The 22027-nt window shown below is 37.8% G+C and overlaps 1 protein-coding gene across 2 annotated transcripts in view; it reads right to left on the reverse strand.

Annotated features, from left to right (window-relative positions):
- SVEP1 (sushi, von Willebrand factor type A, EGF and pentraxin domain containing 1) overlaps positions 1 to 22027 on the reverse strand; it is a 164134-nt gene that overhangs the window by 127304 nt on the left and 14803 nt on the right. For both annotated transcript variants that reach the window (XM_019749534.2, XM_019749535.2), the window contains exons 2-3: positions 12256 to 12511; positions 10672 to 10848 (exon numbers count right to left, since the gene is read on the reverse strand). In XM_019749534.2, coding sequence (XP_019605093.2) covers positions 10672 to 10848; positions 12256 to 12511 — 433 coding nt within the window. The remainder of the gene's footprint in view (positions 1 to 10671; positions 10849 to 12255; positions 12512 to 22027) is intronic.

The following is a 22027-nucleotide window of genomic DNA, read 5'->3' on the forward strand; positions in this document are numbered from 1 at the left end:
ATAAAGTAAATCATCATTACTGTATGTAGCATAATGTTAGTGGGTGGAAATTTTTCCATTAAAATTTGAGACTTGTAAATTTTGTCAAAATATGGAAGAAGTTCACATGAAAATAAGTCATGCACTATGGAACAAGTTACAAGAAAAAAATTCATTCATTCATTATATGTGAAATACTGAAGGCACAACCATAAAAATTAATAAAGCAAGGTCACTCTGCTGTACCACCAATATTTAATATTTTAAACAAAAAAGACTTATTTTACTATTTCATGTAATACTGTTAACCTAGAAACTCCAAAGAAATCAACTGAAAATCACTAGAATTAATAGAACAGATTTGTAAGGTGGCAAGATAAATATTTCAAAAGCAATCAACTTTTATGGAGACGCATTACGTTTTTAAAATGTGGTGAAATCCATTACAATAATAAAAAAACTATGTATTTGCTAAGAATGATTTGAAAGAGAATTGTGTGACCTTCGTGAAGAACTGTAACATTTTATTGAAACTGATATATGAAAGAGTAGTTCAATTTATGAATTTATGCAGGAATATACCTCTCCAGTCATTCTAATACTCATGTATACTATTCATCATATGCCATTCTATGTATCAAGATGTCTATAAAGCAATAGTTAGGCATGAAAAAATATCCCTGACCTCCAACCAACCACACCTCTCTTTAATTAAGAAACAATAAGCAGGTCCTCTAAGAAGCTCCAAGATGCAGTTTCTCCAAGAGTTTGATAAACATATAACAATGTACATTGTAAGGTAAAATGATTTTATCAAAAACTATTGACTTACTAAAAGTTTATTAAAATGTGTACTGTTTTGATTTTCCCAAACACAATTAGGTTAAACAAAGTGCCTCCAAGTGAAATAGTTAACAGGTAGTCTTTTAATAAGTCCTAGTAAGGTCTCTTTGTAGGACTTTCCAGAAATTTGAGAAAGCGAATGATTATATTGATTGGGTAACAACTCCTTTTGCAAGCTATACATTTTCCAATTCTTCAGTTTCAATAAAATTGAAAAAGGACCTAAGGGAATCATCAGCTAATAAATCATTTATAAGACTTTCTGATGATAGATAACTCATGTTATTTTTGGTACGTAACTCAGGAGGAACTCAAAGAATTTAGTGACATCAATTTAACACAACTCTTTCAAGTCCCTTCTACATATTTGTATAAAGAAGGCTTTCATCACTAAAACCTATACAAATGAAAAATAGAAGTGAAATTGATGCCATATGCTCTTTTATTCTAATAGTGAGTTACAGAAATCCATGGATACGTGCACGAATGATCCATTTCATTAAGAGATGAATCTCTAATGTATCACATATTTTCATGTGTAATAAGTATCAAATGTATAATATGTTTGGCAAATTATATACAAATAATAATTATAATAATAACTCAATCTAATAGCAATTGTGGTCACAGAAAATTTAAAAATTGTCAATTTATATTCACAATTTTTGTAGCAGAGAAGTGGAATGCTGTGATCAATAAAATGTTTTAGGACATAAAAATATATTGCATCAGAATCGAATTATGTGCTGGAACAAGAATGGAAAAGACCTAAGGAAACAAGAAACCATGCCAAGTTTAAAATAATATGCTTGTTCACTGCTATAAGGAATCACATTTGCTATAGCATTTAGATGTCATGGGGTACATTCAAAAGTGATATAATAATTTTATTTTAAAAAGTCTATACACTATGGAAATGCCACCTTTTAAAACCCTGCCCCAAATTTTCAGATGGCTGCTTAAAAATTAACAAGGGTTACTCGGGTTGTCAATATCGTTTTAGGAGTTACATGAGCAAAAAAATATCTGAAGACGAATGATTTAGCAGATGTTAAGTGTTTTCCCTTTGTCTCCTTTTCATTGTTATTGGAAAGAGTAATAACGGAGCTGGGGAAAAGAAGAAGGGAAAAAAGAAGATTTTACAGCGATAAGCAGGAAATGATCCTAATCGTTATTTTGACAATTTTAGAATATTGGGTACATTTTGGAGTATTTCTAAGGAAAGCAATACATTGCCTTTGGGCGGGTCTGTTTCAAGATGGCGATGCAGAAGATTCCTGGGCTCACCTCTTCCCAAGGATGCACCGAACCTGCAGCTACACGTGGAACAAATTCCTCTGAAGAAAACCTGAAAACTGTCTGAGCAATCCCTACGCATTGGGTTAAGGAGAAGACCCGCATGGAAGCGGGTAGGAGAGGGGGACACAGTCTCCCCATAGGCCCCATTCCCAGCATGGCGTCCCACAGTTGGGAAGGAACTCAAAACCCAAAGCTTCTCCATTTGGAGTGGAGGGTTTGAACTCCACACTGGGTACCCCAACTTTTAAGACCTGCACCTGAGAGATGAACCCTCAAAACATCCACAAGATTATAACGAATGGAAAAATGGCTCTTAAAGGGCAACTCATGGGCTCCAGGGCTCAGCACAGAGGCAATTGATCCAGAGGCACCCAGATTTTATGTGAATGAGGCTCATTTGCGAATATTAAAGCCTGAGCCTGAGGAGCATCCATCTAATATGTCACACATCCAGGGGCCTGCTGGCTGGCAGGCATTTGGTTCATTCTATTCTGCTGCCTTGTTCTAACCAGTGGGAGCCATCTTTTTTTTTTTTTTTTTCCAAATAGTAGGCTTTTTTTCCCCCCCAGAAGGTACCACTGCACGTGCTCTCTATTTGCCACACTCTAGAGTGCCAGTATCTCCTGTAGGAGAGCTTTGACATGCATCTGGTGCCCCAGCTTTTGCAGCTACTGCTCTCAGGGGATACTCCTTGATTGCTTGGCTCTAGTGGCAAGGGGGACGTGCGCTCTGGGTTGCACAGGGTGTAACAATTAGAGAGATAGTTCTTGGCAGGGTTCCACCCCCAGGGTACTGCACAGACAGCAGACTAAAACATAGCCCAAATCCTTCTGTGAAACAGGCCTGTGTGCTTGTCCTGGAGCTTTGGCCTGAGGGGCAGGCTTCAGGTTTGGCACACAACTAGGGGCCTGTGGGGTGTACTCAGGGAATGGAGGTGGGTGGACACCATCCTTGTGCCCTCCGTCTGCCAGCTCTCCGATATCTCCCAGAAAGGAGCATATACACTTGTGTGGAGCCCCAATTTTTGTGACTGCTGCCCAGGGTACACATCCAGATTGCCTGGCTCTGGCGGCCAGCAAGGCTTAGCTTGTGGTTCCAAAAGACTGTATACATTTGCAGACTACTAAAGCTGCTACCTGAGGGCATGGCTTCCAATCAGTCTGAATCTAAGTGCTGACTCAGATCCTCCCCTTTGGAATACTGACCGGTCTGGGCACACCCTCAACTACTAGGAGTCATTCAAGATAAAATAGGCTGCTTGGACAACAACAAAGGTTTCAGAGACAACCAAGAGCTAGGGTAGGGTTGAATGATAAGGTTCATCTCCTACAGGAGGCCATTGCTTCAAGACTGGGAGAGGTGGCCGTTTTCTCTAATGCATAGAAACCAACACATTGAGTCCAACCAAATAAAGAAACAAAGGAATATGTTCTAAAAACAAAATAACAAGATAAAACCTGAGAAAAGAACCCTAATGAAATGGAGATAAGTAACTTAACTGATAAAGAATTTACAGTAATGGTCATACAGATGTTCACAAACCTTGGGAGAAGACTGGATGAACTGTGTGAACTTCAACAAAGAGAAAATATCAGAACATATCAAACAGAAGTCACAGAGCTAAAGAACACAATAACTGAGCTTAAAAATACAATATACTGACTCTGGAGTTTGGCAATGTGTCACACTTATCGTCTAATTCTATGTGTTTTCCCGTTATAAAATCATGGCAGACTGGGAAATATATTATCAGGACTGAATACCTACCTCATTCCGTGGAAAACTGAACAAGGCAACAGTTATCCATTCTACTCCTTAAGTGGATGGGAAACCATGTCAACATGCTAGCAATATTCTCTTATAAAAAGCAAATAGGAATAGATTGTACAAATTCCTTACACCTTACAAATCCATTATTCGGCACTGCTGGGGATGTTTTTGGGAAAAAAAAATAATCGGCTAAGCTCTGCTCAGAGAACAAGATTTCCAAATGTTTTGGTTTCCATTCAAGAATTTCTAGAGCTCTCTGTCCTTTCTCTTTCCAAATAAATGATATAATACTTAGACAGGAAAATGTGTGTGCAGGGTGGGGGTGGGGATTTGTGCATATGTTTACATATATAATAAGATATTCCCACATAAATATTGCAGTGTTTCTATTTCTATAGTGTATCCTCCTTTAATGAAAAATATTATAACTGGGGCTTTGGCTCTGTTATCTAGCCCTCAGCCTTGGCCCACATCCAGCTATAATTCTCAATCTGCTAATTATTCCAAACTCAATAAAATGGAGTCAATCTCTGCAAAGGAGCAGTGTCCTCAAGATGCCTATTGTCTTCATACTCGGAGTCTCTCAATTCCTGCAGGGGAAATTCAGAACAGCTGCAACCGCTTGGATTTACTACAGGAGTTCACTGGCTATTCACAACTGATTTGATGATCTAGCCATCTAAAAAGGACTAATCTGGTAAATCAGCGGTACACTGCATTTGATTTCTTGTTGACAAAGTTGAACCAAATGTAACTATTTTGCGTTCAAATAAATTAAATACATTCCTAAAGACTTTTTACCATGTGTCTTTGTGCTAGGGATCCTGTGGTGCCCGAGGCAGATGTGGAAACCACACAATGGCCTAAGATTTCAATAATGTGTTCTTGTCCATTTAAGATTCTGGTATTCAAGTTGATGTCTTACCCAATCCCTTTTCCTGAGCGCTTCCTATGGGCTCTGAGGGCACGGAGGCAGTGGGATACAGAATGAACTAGAAAGTCCCAGCCTGTCAGAATCACTAGTCTGATGAAGCAGGAATAAAGACCGTAGTTGGGTGTGGTGCGAAAGGGAGCCAGAGCAGCATGAAAAAAGGTCTGAGGGATGAAATAGCTTGGTATTTGGGGGAAACTATAACTATTCCAGCTTTTAGCTCAAAGGGTAAAGAGAGATCAAATCATGCAAAGCCTTTATACCACGGTAAGGGTTTTGAAGTTTATTCTATGAATGAGTCATAATTTAAACACATTAAGCAGATTTGTATTTTATATAACTCATTTTCTTCTTTTCCTTTCTCATATTAGGTCGAACCATATGATTCTGCTATTTTGTGAGCTGAAAATGATCAACTATCGATGATTCCCTAAGGATCAAACTAATACTGAACAGAATTTGAAATTATATTTTTATTTGTGTGTTTATTTGTTGAATGTCTATCTCTATGGCTGACTTTAGACTCTAGAGTGAGACAATGTAGGTTCATAAACCAGCTCTATGAGCTGGGTAACCCTGGACAAGTTTCTTAACCTTTCAGACTTTTACTTTCCTTGCCTCTAAAATGGAACAATATTACATAAAGTTATTGTGAACATTAACGGAGTTGATATACATCAATGCTTGGAAAAGTATCTGGAATAAAGTGAGCACTATTTTAATATTAGCTGTTATTATATCATCATCACCACCAGTTATTATTGTCGTCGTCATCATCATCATCATCATCATCATCACGGTCCAAACGCCTATGTTAAATGTGAAGGATGAAAAAATAACACTAGAGCTACAAAAGGAAGCAACACCTTCATTTCTTAGACTCCACAGTTTGTCAGTGCTCTTCCCTTAGCTGAATGAATTTCAATAACTAATCTTAGCGGATATTTTCTCAACCCTTTAAACCTGCTAATGTAGTGTTAAAGTCCTATACCTGAATTTCTGAATCATACAAAATGTTTGCAGAAAATGAAACTGAGTTATGCAGGGTTTTTAAAAATCAACCAATCTATCTATAGCATAGGAATTTCATAAAGCATTGATTTACAACAACAAAAGGTGCTGATGTGGAAGTGTCCCTGGACTTTCTCCATTTCTGGTTCCCTAAAGAGTGACATAGAATCAGTAAGAAAGAGCAAGAAGGACAAGAGGTTGGAACTAGAGCTGGGAGGCCCGTGCGAGCGTGTGTGCGTGTGTGTGTGTGTGTGTGTGTGTACATGTGTGCATGTGTGTGTGTCTGTAAAGGAGAATTTAAGCAGATAGTGCAGAAGAGTTATGGTTCTTAAGGGAAAATATAAAAAGAAAAGGGACAATGTTAAGAATTGCTGTTTCTATTTTGGAGTTAGAGAATATCAAGTGAAGGACCTGTACTATTTTGACATTTATTTTGGTTGCTGAACTGGATTTCTTTCACTGCAATGTGTCTCTTAGACTGGACCGCATAAGGGATGGCTTGGTAAGTATTACAATTGTATTTCAAATTCTTTTTTCCTAGCAGCAGATTTTTTTAGTGTTTAAATTCTGTCAAATACTGTTTCTGTGTTCAGTGACATTACACAAGTGACCGAGACATACATGAACAAAGCATCATTTTACCTTGGGTTATCTATTTATTATATAATCCTTGCATCTGGAAAACCTATTAGCACATATTCTTTAAGACCACCAGCTAAAGGCACATGATTATTTTGAAACCAACTCAAACTTTGGAGCCAAGAGAAGTTAAAAACCAGTTCAAATATACCAATGTCCTATAAAATTGAACTCTTTGGCAAAGTATTACTTGTTAGTAATTTCTAACACATTTCTTCAAACTTGCATTCAAGTTAAAATGTTCATGATGTGGAACAGATCCACAACTATTGAAAGTTTTTCGTGCATCAGTATCTTGTGCATGAAGCAGCTGCTTACTGTGACAGTGGGGCTCAGGTCATTTCAAGTGAAGCTATTGCCTTGGACGGAGTTGTGGGAGGTCAATATATGAGGACGGATGCAACCCAGATTGCCAGTCACTCAGAACAAGGAGGGAAAAGGAGGACATCACAGGAGCATTGCATTCCTCAGCTTCCTTTGAGGTCTCACAGGCCTTTGAGAAAAGGACCCCAGAGTGGGAACTAGGAAAACTTAATTCCACTTCAGCTCTGCCACAAATTTCCTATATGATCATGGGATAGTTTCCTTGTTGCCCAAGTGAATGGTGAGAAAAACCCTTACAGCTAGCTCTAGTATTCTACTTTTCTATAAAATTAATTAACAAATATAATTTGTCTCAGTGTATAAATTTCCTCTAATCAAGGCAAATAGCCTCTTCTTTCTTCAGCATCCAATGACACATTACCTCACTGCCTTCTCTCAGCATTCTTGATTTTCTTTAGATACTCATTCGGTCAAACCTGTATCTCACCTTTGGTAGGTGTAAGGTTTCTTGATGGTATTCACCTGCACACACACATCTCCCTTACCCCCACAGAGCAGTTTCAAAGGTTAGGGCCACTAGTCTAGTGTAGAAGAGTGAAATTTACAAAATATATAGTGTCACTTATTTTCAAGTATCTCATTCTTGCGGTAATTATTTTAATGTTCGTTCATTAGCTTTCTCGTGTATATATTATTTCACAATGATTGATAATAAACGCTACCATGAATAGAGAATTGATGTGCCAGATATTGCCCTAAGTACTCTAAGTATATTCTCTCAATTACCCCAATACATATCTGTATATCTCTATATACACACATATATATTCACATGTATAAATATACATACATATCTATATACTTCTATATACATAGATATATATAAGATATGTATGTATGTGTGTATATATATTATATACACATATATATAGCTATATCATTATTAAGCCCATTTTACAGAAGAAACTGAGAATCAGAAGAAATTAGTCATCCAAAACCACATTGTTTGTAATCAGCAGAGAGTGAATTTGAGCCATATATTTCTTTGTTTTAAAACACTTTGAGCACAGTCTATGGAAAAGCAATATATATAAGAAGCTATTTTCAAAAATGCAAAATAAGTTGTGTGGTAGCTTAGAAATAACACAGGACTTAGAGGAAAGTGTCCTGAGTCTCTTCCCAGGTCCTGCTGATAGCTGGATATGCCACCTTGAGCAAAATACTCATCTTTCCTGAGACCTCAATTTCCTCTCACAGAATGAGGGGTTTAGAGCAGATGATCTCTGAGGTTTCTTTTGGCTCTCAAGAGGAAAGAATGATTTTCTTCTGAAAGGCATTGTTTCAACAGTGAGGGTAAATACTCAGAATTCCAACGACTCAGAAGGAAAGGTCTCTCCTGGAGCAATCCAACAGCTATGGTTTAGTTATCCCTCAGATCTTAGCTTAGAGGATGTGATCTTACTCGAGCCTTTCCTGGAGTCCCTTTTTATACCACAGGCATTTTTATTTAATAGTGTTCGTCGGCATTTGCCTTGACAAACTGATATGTGTGATTAGACTGTGAGTTCCAAGAAGGTGGACCGTGTCTGCCTGGTCACCATTGAATTCCTGCCTGGACCCAATGCCTAACATAGGGTTGGGCATGGAGACGGTGCTCAATAACATTTGTCGACTGAATAGATTTTTAAAAGGGCGCATGGCTTCCAGATTTTCAGTACTGGATGATTTAGAGCTAATAATTCTTTCTATCTTTCCGGGAAAAAAAGAGTCTAGTATGAAGTCTTTTGTGCCGTATGAAGGATATAATTTCTTTATTTTCTCTTAGCTCCTGGCATGCAATTATCCAAAGTCACAGTGTACATCTTGGGGTTCCACTGCGACTTTTCCTAATGCCTTAGAAACAAATACTAAAGACAACAATATGAACATTTATATTGATGAACATATATCTAATTTAAATCTTGTATGTAGGGAAGTATTAAGCTGAGGTTTACTAATTTAACAGAAGGGATGGATAAAGGAATCCTTCCGTGCTTGGTGTTCTTGGCTAGAACCAGCAGCAAGAGGGTTCCTGGGCCCTGAACTGCAGCTCTACTGACAGGCCTACCCAACCTCATCCATTCTACAGACTGCTGTGCCTTTCAGCCTGGAGTGTTCGGCCGGTAACCGCCACAGCTACTTGGGTAACCAGGAGCAGTGGGTTTCTGAAATGCCTCCCTCTCTTCCTGCAGCTTCTCCCCTGGGATGCAAGATTACAGTGCCATGGAGCAGCAGGGGCTGTGGCACAGCGTGGCTGAGGCTGCTGGGCAGCCATACGGCAGTGGCTCGTTGGCAGGGGGCAGTTCAGTCTGGGACCACACGGTCAGTAGACATGCTGACTACAGCATGGAGCAAGAAAATGAGAGCTTCTGCCTGTGTTTGGTGGGCTAGGATGGGAGGAGGAAAGGAGGGGGTGTTGGGAACAGTGCCAAGCGGGGCTGTTGATGAAAATGTGGGAAGATTCAAGGGGAGGCATTTTGCCAACTCAGAGGCAGTTGGGCTGATTCCCCCCACCCCTCTCTCTCTTTTTTTTTTTTTTTTTTTTGCTGCTTAAATGAGAAATCCTGCTGGGTGGAGTGGGAGCAGGGCCAACAAAGGAGTGATTCTGCTGGGTGAGGGTGGACGGTCAGACCCAGGAAGGCTGTGTCTGCCAGCTGGGCTCAGGGCCAGGGAGGGAAGAGAAATTAAGGGAAGGGAGATGGGGGCAGCAAGAATAAAAGAGAGTAAAAGAACACAAGAGGAGATGTCCTATGAGGAAAAGAAGAAGAGAAAGCAGGTCAGGTAGATGAGGAGAAACAGATTTCTGTGTTTCAGGGCAAGCCTTTTAAATGTCAGAACAAATAATGTTCACGTGAAACAAGCAATGACAGGCCACATGGTACAGTATAAAGTAAACCTACTGTTCCTAAAATTTCCTGGTGAGTGTTAATTTCTATGGGAGTGCATTTTTCTCAAACAGCAAATCATGGAAGAGCTGTAAGTTATAAAAAACATGTTGCTTTTTAGGTTAAAAACAAACAAACAAAAGGCTGTCACAGGAAAAATCACATACTCTTTTAAGTATTAGATATTACCTAAAATATGATGCCGAACACATGAATCCTCAGTTGTTCTTCCTGCCTTTCTAACAAAGTATTAAAAAATATAAAGATCCTCTGGTAAGGAAAGGTAGAGGAGGTGAAATTACAAATGTCAATGAAGTGAGTTTCATTTTGAAGTGATGTCACTTTTAGAGCTTTGTGAAGTTCCTTTTCGGAGACTTATGAAGAGCTTAAAGACCATCCAGTGAATGTTGTATTTTTGTGACAATCTCACAAGTTACATGTGGCCTGAGGACCAGAATCCCACTGGCTTCAATCTCATACAGTCACTGCGGCATATTTTGACTTAAGAGAGGACAGATTTGGCTACTGACTGACTGCAAATAAGAGACCCCAAATCCTCCCCCTCCCAGTTCTGAACCTAGGCTTCAAAGGGCCTGGCCAGCTTCTATTCTTCCTCCTGGAACCCTGCTGCCACCACATGAACAAGCCTGGGCAGCCCGATGGAATCTGACAGACCACATAAAGGACAGCCTCGTGGTCCTCGACAAAGCCATTTTAGACCAGTCTCCAGCCAGCTGATCCCCAAACAAGAGAACTCAGCTAAGATCAGCAGGGCAGCCTACTCAACTCACAGCTGATGACAAACACATGAGTTGACACAGCTGAGGCCTAAAGAGCTGCCCAGCTGACTCATGAGCAATAAGTACTTATTGTTTTAAGCCATTGAGTTTAAGGGTCGTCTTTTACACAGCACACATAACTGATAGACTTACACACAAACTGGAGACTCACCTGTGCATTCATACTGCAGACCTTTGCCGTAATACCCCTTTTCACAGATGCACTCAAATTGACCTGTGTGTGTCCCACATTTGCAGCTTGCCATTCGGTCACAGCAGTCTTTGCCGGCTTCACACAGATATGAGCAATGAGACATATCCTCTTGAATAAAACTCCCAGAAGGCAGATCTACCAATAACACATGACAGAGGATTAAAAAAAAAAAGAAATGAATTAACAGTCGAATGTTACAGTCTCTAAAACTAAAATTGAAGTGCAAGTTGGAGAAAAATATCTTTTCGTATCTGTCTCATTCCCAACTGCTCCCCACCTGCACCCAAACATGAATGTGTGTTATTTGCACTATCACAGACTGGGAATTTCTTTCAGCCAGCAAGTTACTTCAGTCTGGGACCTCATCCGAAGTTCTCGAGGCCATGCAGGGTCAGGCAGAAATTAAGCACTTCAGTAAGGAGTCTCCAGATGCAGCAGGAAATAACGCAGTCAGTGTACATGTCAGTCCCCTGGCTTCCACACCAGCAGTGCTCCACGGCCTCAGCATGAGATCAGGCAGCAGTAACCAGGTTTACGAAATTCTTGCTCAAATCCATAAATAAAACTACAGTCCTGACTGCTGCGTAAGGGTATTGCTTGTGAGCTACAGCGTAAATAATAAATGCCATCACTAGAGTTATTTGATTAAAGACTGAAATAACAGACCTTGCCCTAAATTCTTCTCTTGGAGCTACAGTGGGGTTGATCTGCTTATTTTGTTCTGAACATCACTGATTGTTTGAAACCTCACGTTCCCATGATTTGCCCATCAAATCGAATCATGCACGTGGATAGCTGCAAGGATCAAGCCTAATTTGTTACATGGCTTTGGTCTGAGGCTGTATTACCTGTCCTCATTTCCTCCCAACCTACACTTTCTCTTGTGGATCACCAAGACACATGCCCAGACTATGCCTGGTAGGTCAACTACCTTAAACCATACAACGAAACAGCCTTCCAAATGGTGTACAAAGAATTCTAATGCTCTAATGAACAGATTTACTGGTTGCATTCCCTGTGGGGGCAATGCTCTTCAGTTTTAACATAAGTATATGTATCTTCAAATGATCAGGTCAGGAAATATGTGTTAAGTATTTATTGTCCCTATATCTTCATGTGTATTTCTGGAAACATTCCAGTGAGATTCTCTATGCATGTCTCTGAATGTTTACTTCGTCTTTCCAGATCACTGTAAATGAGATCTAAGTTAAGGCTTTCCACTCTGTGTGTGGCCTCAAAACACACCTAAATTCATTCCATTGATTCTAATGGTTTCTGGTGGGAGAATATGGATATTTTCGTGAAAATATATCACAGCTGTTAAAAACAAAACAAAACAAAACAAATATTCTTGTTGCAAGGTCAGAACGTCATCGCTCTTTACGAAGTTCAACATATTTCTTAATACACCAAGGACACATGGGCATGATACTCAGCAAAGACTTTGCAAGGCTCGGTATTACCCTCTAGTGGGTTTCAAGCAGTCAGAGAGAAGGAAACGCCATTTACACGTATCGTATGATGCCATTAGATTTGCATTACCTTCATGCAATGCCCGGCGAGCTAAAGCCTCAAATTCTTCAAAACTGTGGAGCAGGTAGCAGTGTTCTTCCTTTGGGGTAGAAGCCATGTCATTCAGCTCGCGAATGTTTCCTTGCCAAATGCCAAAAGTGAAGATCTCTACTCCGAAATCTCGCAGTGATGCTGCGATTGGTCTAGGGTCTCCCCCATTAGAATATCCGTCAGTAATGAGAAATATAACTTTTGTCGCGTTTTCTCTAGCATGACGAAGAATTTGCTGTAATGAAAGGAAACGTTACTATGAGTCTGGGTGGCACTGACCTACTATGTGCTGCCCTTCTTACGTAAGGCAGTATTTGTGTAGATCATTACCATTTCACAAGAGCAAGGAAAGGAACACTGATCAGTGAAAGCAAGATAGAAACAGGCACAAACCAGTGCTTACAATGGTCTCACAGAACCACTATACACCATAAAAGCATTTAAACTCTATCAGCAGCAGCAGCAGAGGCTCTGCCATGGAACTTGCTAATGATGAGCAGCAAATGTTTATGGAATTAATTTTTATCCATATTATCACTTATTGTTAAACTGTTTTTTTATTTTCACGCTCTCAAAACATGAACCAAATCTGAGTCCCATGTATCTACTTCCAAGAATATCTCTCTCTCTCTCTCTCTCTCTCTCTCTCTCTCTCTCTCTCTCCCCACCTATCTCCACCTCATGATCATATACTAGAAGCCTAACTAGTTAGAAAATTTAACAGAGTATGTCTTTTCCAGAATCAATAAGGGTCAACCTGCTTTCTGTATTTGTTTTTCCACGGCTCCTACAACCTTGTAGAATTGATTCAATACTTCATCTTTTTCACTGGGACCACCCAGTATTAGCACAAAATCAGCTGTCTTTGGTGGTGTCCTAGCTTCATGAGAAAAATACTGATTTACTTATTCTGAAACCTTTCCTTTATTATTTTAGGGCAAGAGAGTTATAAATGTTATATGCAGTTCCTTTTCTATACATAGAAGGAAAAAAATGAAATCTTTCTAAAAACGCATCTATGTATTGCCACTGGTACTTTGTAACATCAAACTGGTAATCCAATAGTGAATTCGGCATTGTAACTAAATTTCCTGTTGTCGCTTTTGATTATAAATGGATAAGAAAGGTGAAAAAGTACCGGAGTATATTTTGCGGCAAGTTTTTAAAAGGCATTTGATCTCTATTAGGCAATAATTCAAGAAACACTCCAGAAAGTCAGGAAGAGCGAAAATTATACCCTGTTTTGTTCAAGTTAAAAGGAGATGGTATCATTTAAAAAATAACTGCCTCAATTCATTTTGAGGAGTACTTTCAGCTATAAGATCCAGATTCTCTCAGATTCTAAGATTCAAGTATATAGAAAGCATTCTTCATTGTATATAATCATTAGGTATTGTTTCTAATTCAATAATCCTTACCAAATCTTTTATTGTTTGGGAGCTAAAGATAATGCTATTAAACCTTAATTTAAAGACAATTAAAATAAACTAAAAATAACTCTGGAGAATATCTGGAAAGCCAGCAATTTGAGATGAGGTTTTCAAATACTTCACCCCACTCCTCAAAAACCTACTATTATAAGCTATTAAAGACTACTTAGGTCATGCCAAAGAGAATCAGTAACCAGCCTGAAGAAGCTCCTTCTGGCCAAATAAAGGTTTTGTTTGTTTATTTTTTCAGTTAGTACACATGGCAGGCATAAAGCCCCAATCAACATAAACAATAATTGGAATGAACTGAAACACACACACACACACACACACACACACACACACACACACACTCACATATTTTTTTCATTCAGTACTACCTCTGGAGAAAAGTCCAATTATCTGTTATGGACGGCACTCAGCTAGATATAATTTTATTTGTCTCTAAAATTGTATGTCAGTATTCAAAGGGTAACTCCAAGTTCTAATACTCCAAGATGTGGCAAGCTGTGTTTACACCATCCTTGTTCTTCAGGAAATGATAAACTCTCTGAGTTGTTGCCCTCTGAAATCATATCCTAACCTCTATGGACACTCCCCTAACTTTTGCTCATTTGGACTACTTTCTCTTCTACAAGAATATGACAGGTAACTGTAAGCAAGACACACACACACACACACACACACACACACACACACACTTTTGATGGAAAGGAGAAGAGAGAAAAAAGTAAATTATCTTTTTCAGTATGGTATGCTCGATAGTGCCTGGCCTGGAGTAGGTGCTCATAACTATTTATACAATGAATGAGTTAACGAATGAGTGGAGTGGATAAACTCTAGGATACTCTGGAGAGAGTTACATGAGTGAGTTGGTCTTGAATGAGCAGAATGGAATATCTGTGTGCATGTGCACCCCTGTGCTGTATTTGTATAGTTTTATACAAAATAAAAAAGCTAAAGTTTCCTTTTTGTGTCTTTATTGTCCTTCTGACACGAACAAATACTATCTTGTAATATTAATCTTGGCTCATGTCAATAACATTTCTTCACATCCAGGTTAGAATTTCGTGGCGATTTCTTGCTGTACTGCTCCTTACATAAACAACACTTAAAGCTGTGAGTCTATTTTTCTTCTCTTCTTCCAGGGAACTGGTGAATATTTACAGGAACCATTACATCTGTTGGCAGGACAATATATTAAGCTTAAAATAGTAAAAAGAATAGCAGGACTAGTAGTCCAAGCAAAGAATTACACAAGATCTGGGTTTGGAATGCACTTTAAAGATAAAAGAGTGGCTAATTTACTGAAAATTACTTGCCAGCCACCCTAATCTTTGTGCTTCATTGTACTGAGTAAAAACATAATTCAATAAAAATAGTTTTCATCCCACAGATCTAAGAAGTAAATAGATCTGGGATAATGTTTGGGGAATGTGGCAGAGGACTAACACTTAATTCTCTTTTTAGTGTTCCTAAAATGGTTTACATCATCTGCTATCCTTTGTAAGGCATTTAAGAAATAGACTTTTTTTTTTTTTTTGCTCCAGAATATTGAATGAGGCAAACCCTTTGCTGCCAAAGAAAAAAAAATCAACATGAACTTTGTATGGCAAAAGGTTATCACCATCTGTATTGTATCAAGCCTCTGATTAGCTTGTATAAATATCTGGCAGGGAAGTAAGCTCCCCTTGTCCAGCAATAGTCATTAGAATGATAAAAATGCAGGGTTGTGTAACATTGTTCTAACACCCGAGATCCATCACCGTTACACAAGACTGCAACCCCACCCCCCACCCTCAAAGTCAGGCCACAAGAGAACTATTTTGAAAAATGGTATTGGGGAAAAAAAAAAAAAAAAAAGGAGGAGTCACAACAAAACTGACTTGGGGACAATATTTGCCCTTGGGCTCCATTAATTAAACTACATGGGGATATAATTCCAACTGCAGCCAACCATGAGTGAGGATAATAACTAGAGAACTTCATAAGTCAGCTTTCAAAAAACTTGACTTCATGAACTGTTACCTATTATGACTATATCAGAGCCAGTCTGCTCTAGGAAGAAGAAAATTAGTAGACTAGTCAGTGTTTCAACTTGTTTTCCACATTTTTTTTCCTTGTTAGGAAACATTAACTACAAACAAGACACCATAAGCTACAATAATACTTTCTTTATCCTTCAAATTCTAAAATTTCACCAACCCTCGTCTGTTATTTACTTATTTTTAATTTGAATACTCAAATGTTCTCCAGTTTAAGGAAGATTTATTGTTTTATATTTTTGAACAATATTTCTTGAAAAAGAAATTATTCGTCTGTTGGTTCCTCATTTTCTGAACTTCATATATTCTTTTTTTCACTTTTATCTCATCCTATTTCCTTCTCAATTTGGTAGAAACATGTCAAACTTTTCTTCCATATTATCACTATTTGGTTTTATGTAGTGTTTGTTGTTTTTCTTCCCTTCTACTTCTAATTATTAATCTTGGCATTACATTTATTTTCCTTGTTATTGTGGATGAAAAAGGGGCCATACACTAAATCTGACAAGCTCAGCGGAGGCCACCAATGGTGGGCCTTACAAACTCAGAGACTGAAAGTCACCGCATAGGATGGTCTGAACATAAAAATTCCTAACTAAAAGCAGGTCATAGTTGGTAGTCACGTTCTAGGCCTGTAGCTTCCTTGACAAAGGTCAACCTTTACCTGAAGTGAGCTTGTGTATTGTTTTTGTGCATCTAAGATAACATACCTTTGAAATGTCAGAGTCACCTCCTTTTCCAGACCCCTCAGGGCACAGCCCACCACACCAGAGCATAAGATCACAGAACCCCTCATTGTCATCTTGTTACTGAAATACCATCTCTATGTGCCGTAAATATTAATTGTTAGCTATTCTGTACCCACCAATGTAAAAGAAGCATATATCTTTCTGTTTTATTTTTTATCCATTCCCAGAGAATTCCCCACTTTACTTTCTCCTACCCCCTTAATCTATCACCAATGGATTTCCTCCTATGTCTCCGCCTTTGATTCTAATACACACAATAGGCTGCAAAACTGCCATTCTCCTGAGCATTTTCTTTATCTGTTGAGATTTTGCTTCCCAGAAATTGTCATTAGTCTGGCTCAAATAAACTCATAAAAATTCTCTACAGGTTTGGACACTTCTTACGTCAACATCACAATATTTATTTTACACAGTTCTCTTTATTCCTTTCAGCTTCTCAGCCAGTTTTGTTTTCACTTCAGTCCTTTATCTCCTCATTTCTCATCTCTATTTCAATGTTTTATTTACTTATGTTAAATGCACATAACAAATGCTTCCTAGGATTTAGTTCTGTTTTTCATAGTGAATTTTGGTACTTTATCTATATCTTACATTCTAGCGTAAAGTTTTTTAGCAGGAAATTTTCAAAGAAGCCAGAGGGAGGTTTTCTCCTTCCTTTTTTCTCATCCATGTATGAGGAGCTATCCAGTCACAGAGTTTGCAACGAATAATAAACTGGGTAAAATGATTGTTGGAATACATGGCTATAAAATTTGCTGTTGTTGTTGTTCTTCTTATTATTATTATTAAAACTGACAACCTATCCAAGTGATCACTGAAAAGGGTTAAAAATAAACCACACACTGTGTCTGTATGAAAATAGAGTCGAGATCAGCACTGCCCAACAGAATTTTCTGTGTGATTGGCATGTTATCCGCTCTGCTCAATAGCCACTGGCTACATGTGGCTCCTGGACACTTAAAATGAGGCCACTGCAATGGAGAAACTGAATTTATCATTTTATTTAATTTTAGCTAATTTAAATTTAAAGTCACATTGGCTTGTGGTTACAACACGGACAGTACAGGTCAAGATAGATACATCTTCATCCCAGGAGGAAAAAACACAAGTCTAAAGCCTATGAAAATATTGTGTAAACTTAAGAACTGCAAAATCAACTTGAAGTTTTAAAAGAATACATAACGGGCCGGCCCGGTGGCTCAGGAGGTTAGAGTTCTGTGCTCCTAACTCCAAAGGCTGTCGGTTCGATTCCCACATGGGCCAGTGGGCTCTCAACCACAAGGTTGCCAGTTCAATTCCTCGACTCCCACAAGGGATGGTGGGCTCTGCCCCCTGCAACTAAGATTGAACACGGCACCTTAAGCTGAGCTGCCGCTGAGCTCCCGGATGGCTCAGTTGGTTGGAGCGTGTCCTCTCAACCACAAGGTTGCCAGTTCGATTCCTCGACTCCCACAAGGGATGGTGGGCTCTGCCCCCTGCAACTAAGATTGAACACGGCACCTTGAGCTGAGCTGCCGCTGAGCTCCCGGATGGCTCAGTTGGTTGGAGCGTGTCCTCTCAACCACAAGGTTGCCGGTTCGACTCCCACAAGGGATGGTGGGCTGTGCCCCCTGCAACTAGCAACGGCAACTGGACCTGGAGCTGAGCTGCACCCTCCACAACTAAGACTGAAAGGACAACAACTTGAAGCTGAACAGAACCCTCCACAATCAAGATTGAAAGGACAACAACTTGACTTGGAGAAAAAGTCCTGGAAGTGCACACTGTTCCCCAATTAAAAAAAAAAAAAAAAAAGAATACATAACTTAATACTGAAATAAGAAAAAAATAAGCACAATGGAATGGTGCTTACATCACTAGGATTTAGAAAGCGATAAGACTCTATGGAAACAGGAACTCAAAGCCATAGAAAGAGAACAGGCTAAGATGAAAACAGAGATGTATGTGAAGAAAGGGATTTGATAAAAAACAATAATAATAATAATAATGCAAGGAAACCCAAAATGCAATGAAAGACAAAGAAATCCACATTACCAGTAAATATAAAATGTCAGAAATTCAAACTGATAAAGCTTAGTACAAATTTTAGTGTAGAAAGCTGCTGACTAATCTCACTTACAAACATAAAAGCACAATTCCAAATAAATACTTCCAAACTTAAGTCAAATAATATTCAAAGAATCTTTCTCCCTTATTCAATAAGGCTTATTCTTCGATGCAAAAATAGATTAAAATTAGTAAGTCTTTTGCTGTCATACAACATAGTAATTATCCCAAATAAAAGAAAATAATCCAAAATGCTAAAAAGGAATTCAATAAAATTAATTTTTAACAAATAAAATTAGGAATAAAAAGATACCTCACTAATGTGATAGATTAGCTATCTCAAAGCAGTAATGTAAATCATGCTCAATTGTGAAAAATCAGAATATTTCCTAATATTCTGTGTAGCGTAGGAGCAAATTAGCCATTCTGAGTAGTTTCACTTAGAATTTTAAAATCCTTTTGAAATTTCTCGCCAAGGTAATAAGATACAAAACCATAAGAAGTATTGCACTTCTTAAAGTTTTTGCTCCTTCTCAAAAAAATCAAAACTAGAAAGCAAGGAACAAACTGGAAAATATACACATCATGCCTATCAAATGAAATATTAAGGTCCTTAAAATGTAAAGAACGTTTACACATCTCTAAGAGAAAAATAACAGAGATCTAGGGAGTATTTTAACCAAACAAAATTAATACAAAAAAAAAAATTCTATTTTTGTCAGAAAATGTGAAAAACGTTTAACTTCACTAATAACCACTAATAACTTCATTAATGTAAATTAAATAATAGTAATACTATTTTTTCACATCTTAAATGACCAAGACTAAGAAAAGTTTTAAGTTGTAAAATATGTGAAGAAACATCTCTAGCTGAAGCTGCTCTTCTTTCAGATCCATTGTGTGACCTGCCATCAAAGTTGTCTTTCTGAAATACTGATACAATCATGTTTTCAAACTTCTAAGATTTTCCCTCTGTCTACAAAATAGTTGCAATATCTCTACATGTCTTTTTACTGTCCAGTCTAAATACTTCTTCGACCCACATCCCTTTGCATACTCCAATCTGCTGCCTACTTTCCCAACCTACCTCTTACACGGCATTCTCATCCTGGTCACACCAGTCTGTTTGGAAATTTCGGAACATACCATGCTTTCCTGATGTTTGCTCTGCTGGAAATTTTTAACAATTCTTTCTTATCTCCCTATATGTCTACCTCTACCTTTTACCAGTTCTTCAAAACCCAGATCAAAGTTCACTTCCTCTTCGAAGCTTTTCTGAATTCTTCTGCTGTGCAGAAAATATTAAATCCACCTCAGTGCCCCTCCCACTACATTCTATTACACTAACTCCATCATAATTACAGTTAGTGCTTATATATCTGGCTACATCCCAAGACAGATTGCAAGATACTCTATTGCAAGGATTGATTCTTGTATTTTCATTCTATCGATGATCAAAAAGTACTATGAAATACGTGGCTGAAAGAATAAACAAATAAATGCCTTAATTTTCACTAGCTGTAAATCTAACATGCAGAATAAACTAATAAATTCTAAGCCAAACATTGTTACAGTGAATCCTGTCCTGTGATTGTGAAATAAAAACTCCTATAAAGATTATATTTAAACTTATTTCACCATATCCATATTGAGCCTTTATTACATACCAGTACCATGCTAGGGATTTTTCATTGTACTATCTGATGATACAATAGAACCATTAACAAACAATGACAAATGTATAACTGGGGAGAGTATGCTGCCATAACTAAGCTTTCTTATTTATATTGTAATGTCAAATCAATCATATGCAGTATGTCTCACTTGTTTTAAGTATTTACTCAGACTTCATCGACTAAAATTCTAGAATGACAAAAAAATGTTGGCTCACGTAACACTTAGGCTATTACCGTCTAGCCAAATCACAGAAGAACCAGAGGGTCAAAGAAGAACTTAATCTCAGATTTATGGTCACACTGTTTTTCCACCCACATACATGCTTTAGCTATTAAACATGGACACAAATCATTTTGAAATGAACCCATAGGGACGTACATCAAATTTTGAAATGGTGTGCACCGGAGTTGATGAGTAGCAGACTTAATCCAGCCTTTAAAAAAATAGAACAAACATACAAAAGACCAAATATCTAATAATAATGTCAAATTCCATCACCCATCCAATAAACACACAAGGAATAAAGAAAATCTGAATAGCAAAAAGTCAAGTCAACAGAATCCAAATGAAAATTAGAAGACTGACATACCATTCTCAAACAAATTGCTAACTTACTACAAGGTAATAAAATCAAATTCAACACTATTATTAATGTTGTTATGAACAAATTTATAAAATGATTTCAGTTTACATGTTCAATGCCTATATAATATCACTAAGTGGCAGTTATCTCATAAAGTCAAAGATGAGAATTTATTCATATGCCTCACATCAAGAGGTCAAAGGAGAAAGTAAGATAGTCTCGAATGATATTTGGACACCAGTTTGTGATGTTACAGATCACTTAGGCAAAGAATAGAGAGATACTTAATATGACAAAGAGAGCTACCGTAAACCAATGGGTAAAATCATGTTTGAAGCATTCTCACTAAATTCAGGAACAAGTCAAGACAGCTCCATCACTTCTATGTGGGAAGTCTAACCAACACAATGAGGCAAGAAACAGAAATAAGTGTAATGAAGTATTACTCATATTTCACATGAAGGAGAATCAAAAAGAAAGAAAATATTAAGAGGTGTTGAGAATGCATTATGCACAAGAATAACTATTTTAGCTGGAAAGTCTTTCAGTAACAACTGACCCGTAATAGGAGATTTAAAAATTCAATTGTGGTATAGCGACATGATAGACTATACTTGAAAGGTAATTTTAGAATTTTATTGTATGGGAAAATTTCATTGTGCAGCTTTAAAAATAAAAATTATAGAAAGTGCTTTTACTACATATTTACATATAATAATTATATATGCTTTCACATACACAAAAAAAGTGAGTGACTAAAACTGTAATTATTACAGTTTCCTGTTTTATCTAAAACTATTAATAGAGATATTATTTCCATAATAAGGAAAAGAAGCAAAAATTATTTCTGGAGAAACACTTGCAGATGGAACTTAGTAAAAAGTTTTAAGGGTTATCCTTGAATCAAAGGTATTTGCACAGTTTCAAGATAAATACTTATAAAGATGTCTTAACAACACTTGGTTGTCAGTAAGGATTGGATATCCACTTAATTAGCTTAACCAATGTGTGGGATTTTTTGGAAGCACACAGGACTCTCTCTCTAAACTGAAGAGCAGGGAGCAGAACTGGGACTCAAGAGGGATTGGAATAGGAACAACCAAGCCACAGGAACCACACACAGTGCCTACTCCATCCAACTTTTCATCAGTTTCCTCGGGGCCACCCTGTACTTTGTCTCAGCTTCTCTCTGAACATCTTCATTCACTCCTCCTTGTATTG

Source organism: Rhinolophus sinicus, linkage group LG04 (assembly GCF_036562045.2).
Source record: "Rhinolophus sinicus isolate RSC01 linkage group LG04, ASM3656204v1, whole genome shotgun sequence".
In the NCBI taxonomy this organism is placed as follows: Eukaryota; Metazoa; Chordata; class Mammalia; order Chiroptera; family Rhinolophidae; genus Rhinolophus; species Rhinolophus sinicus.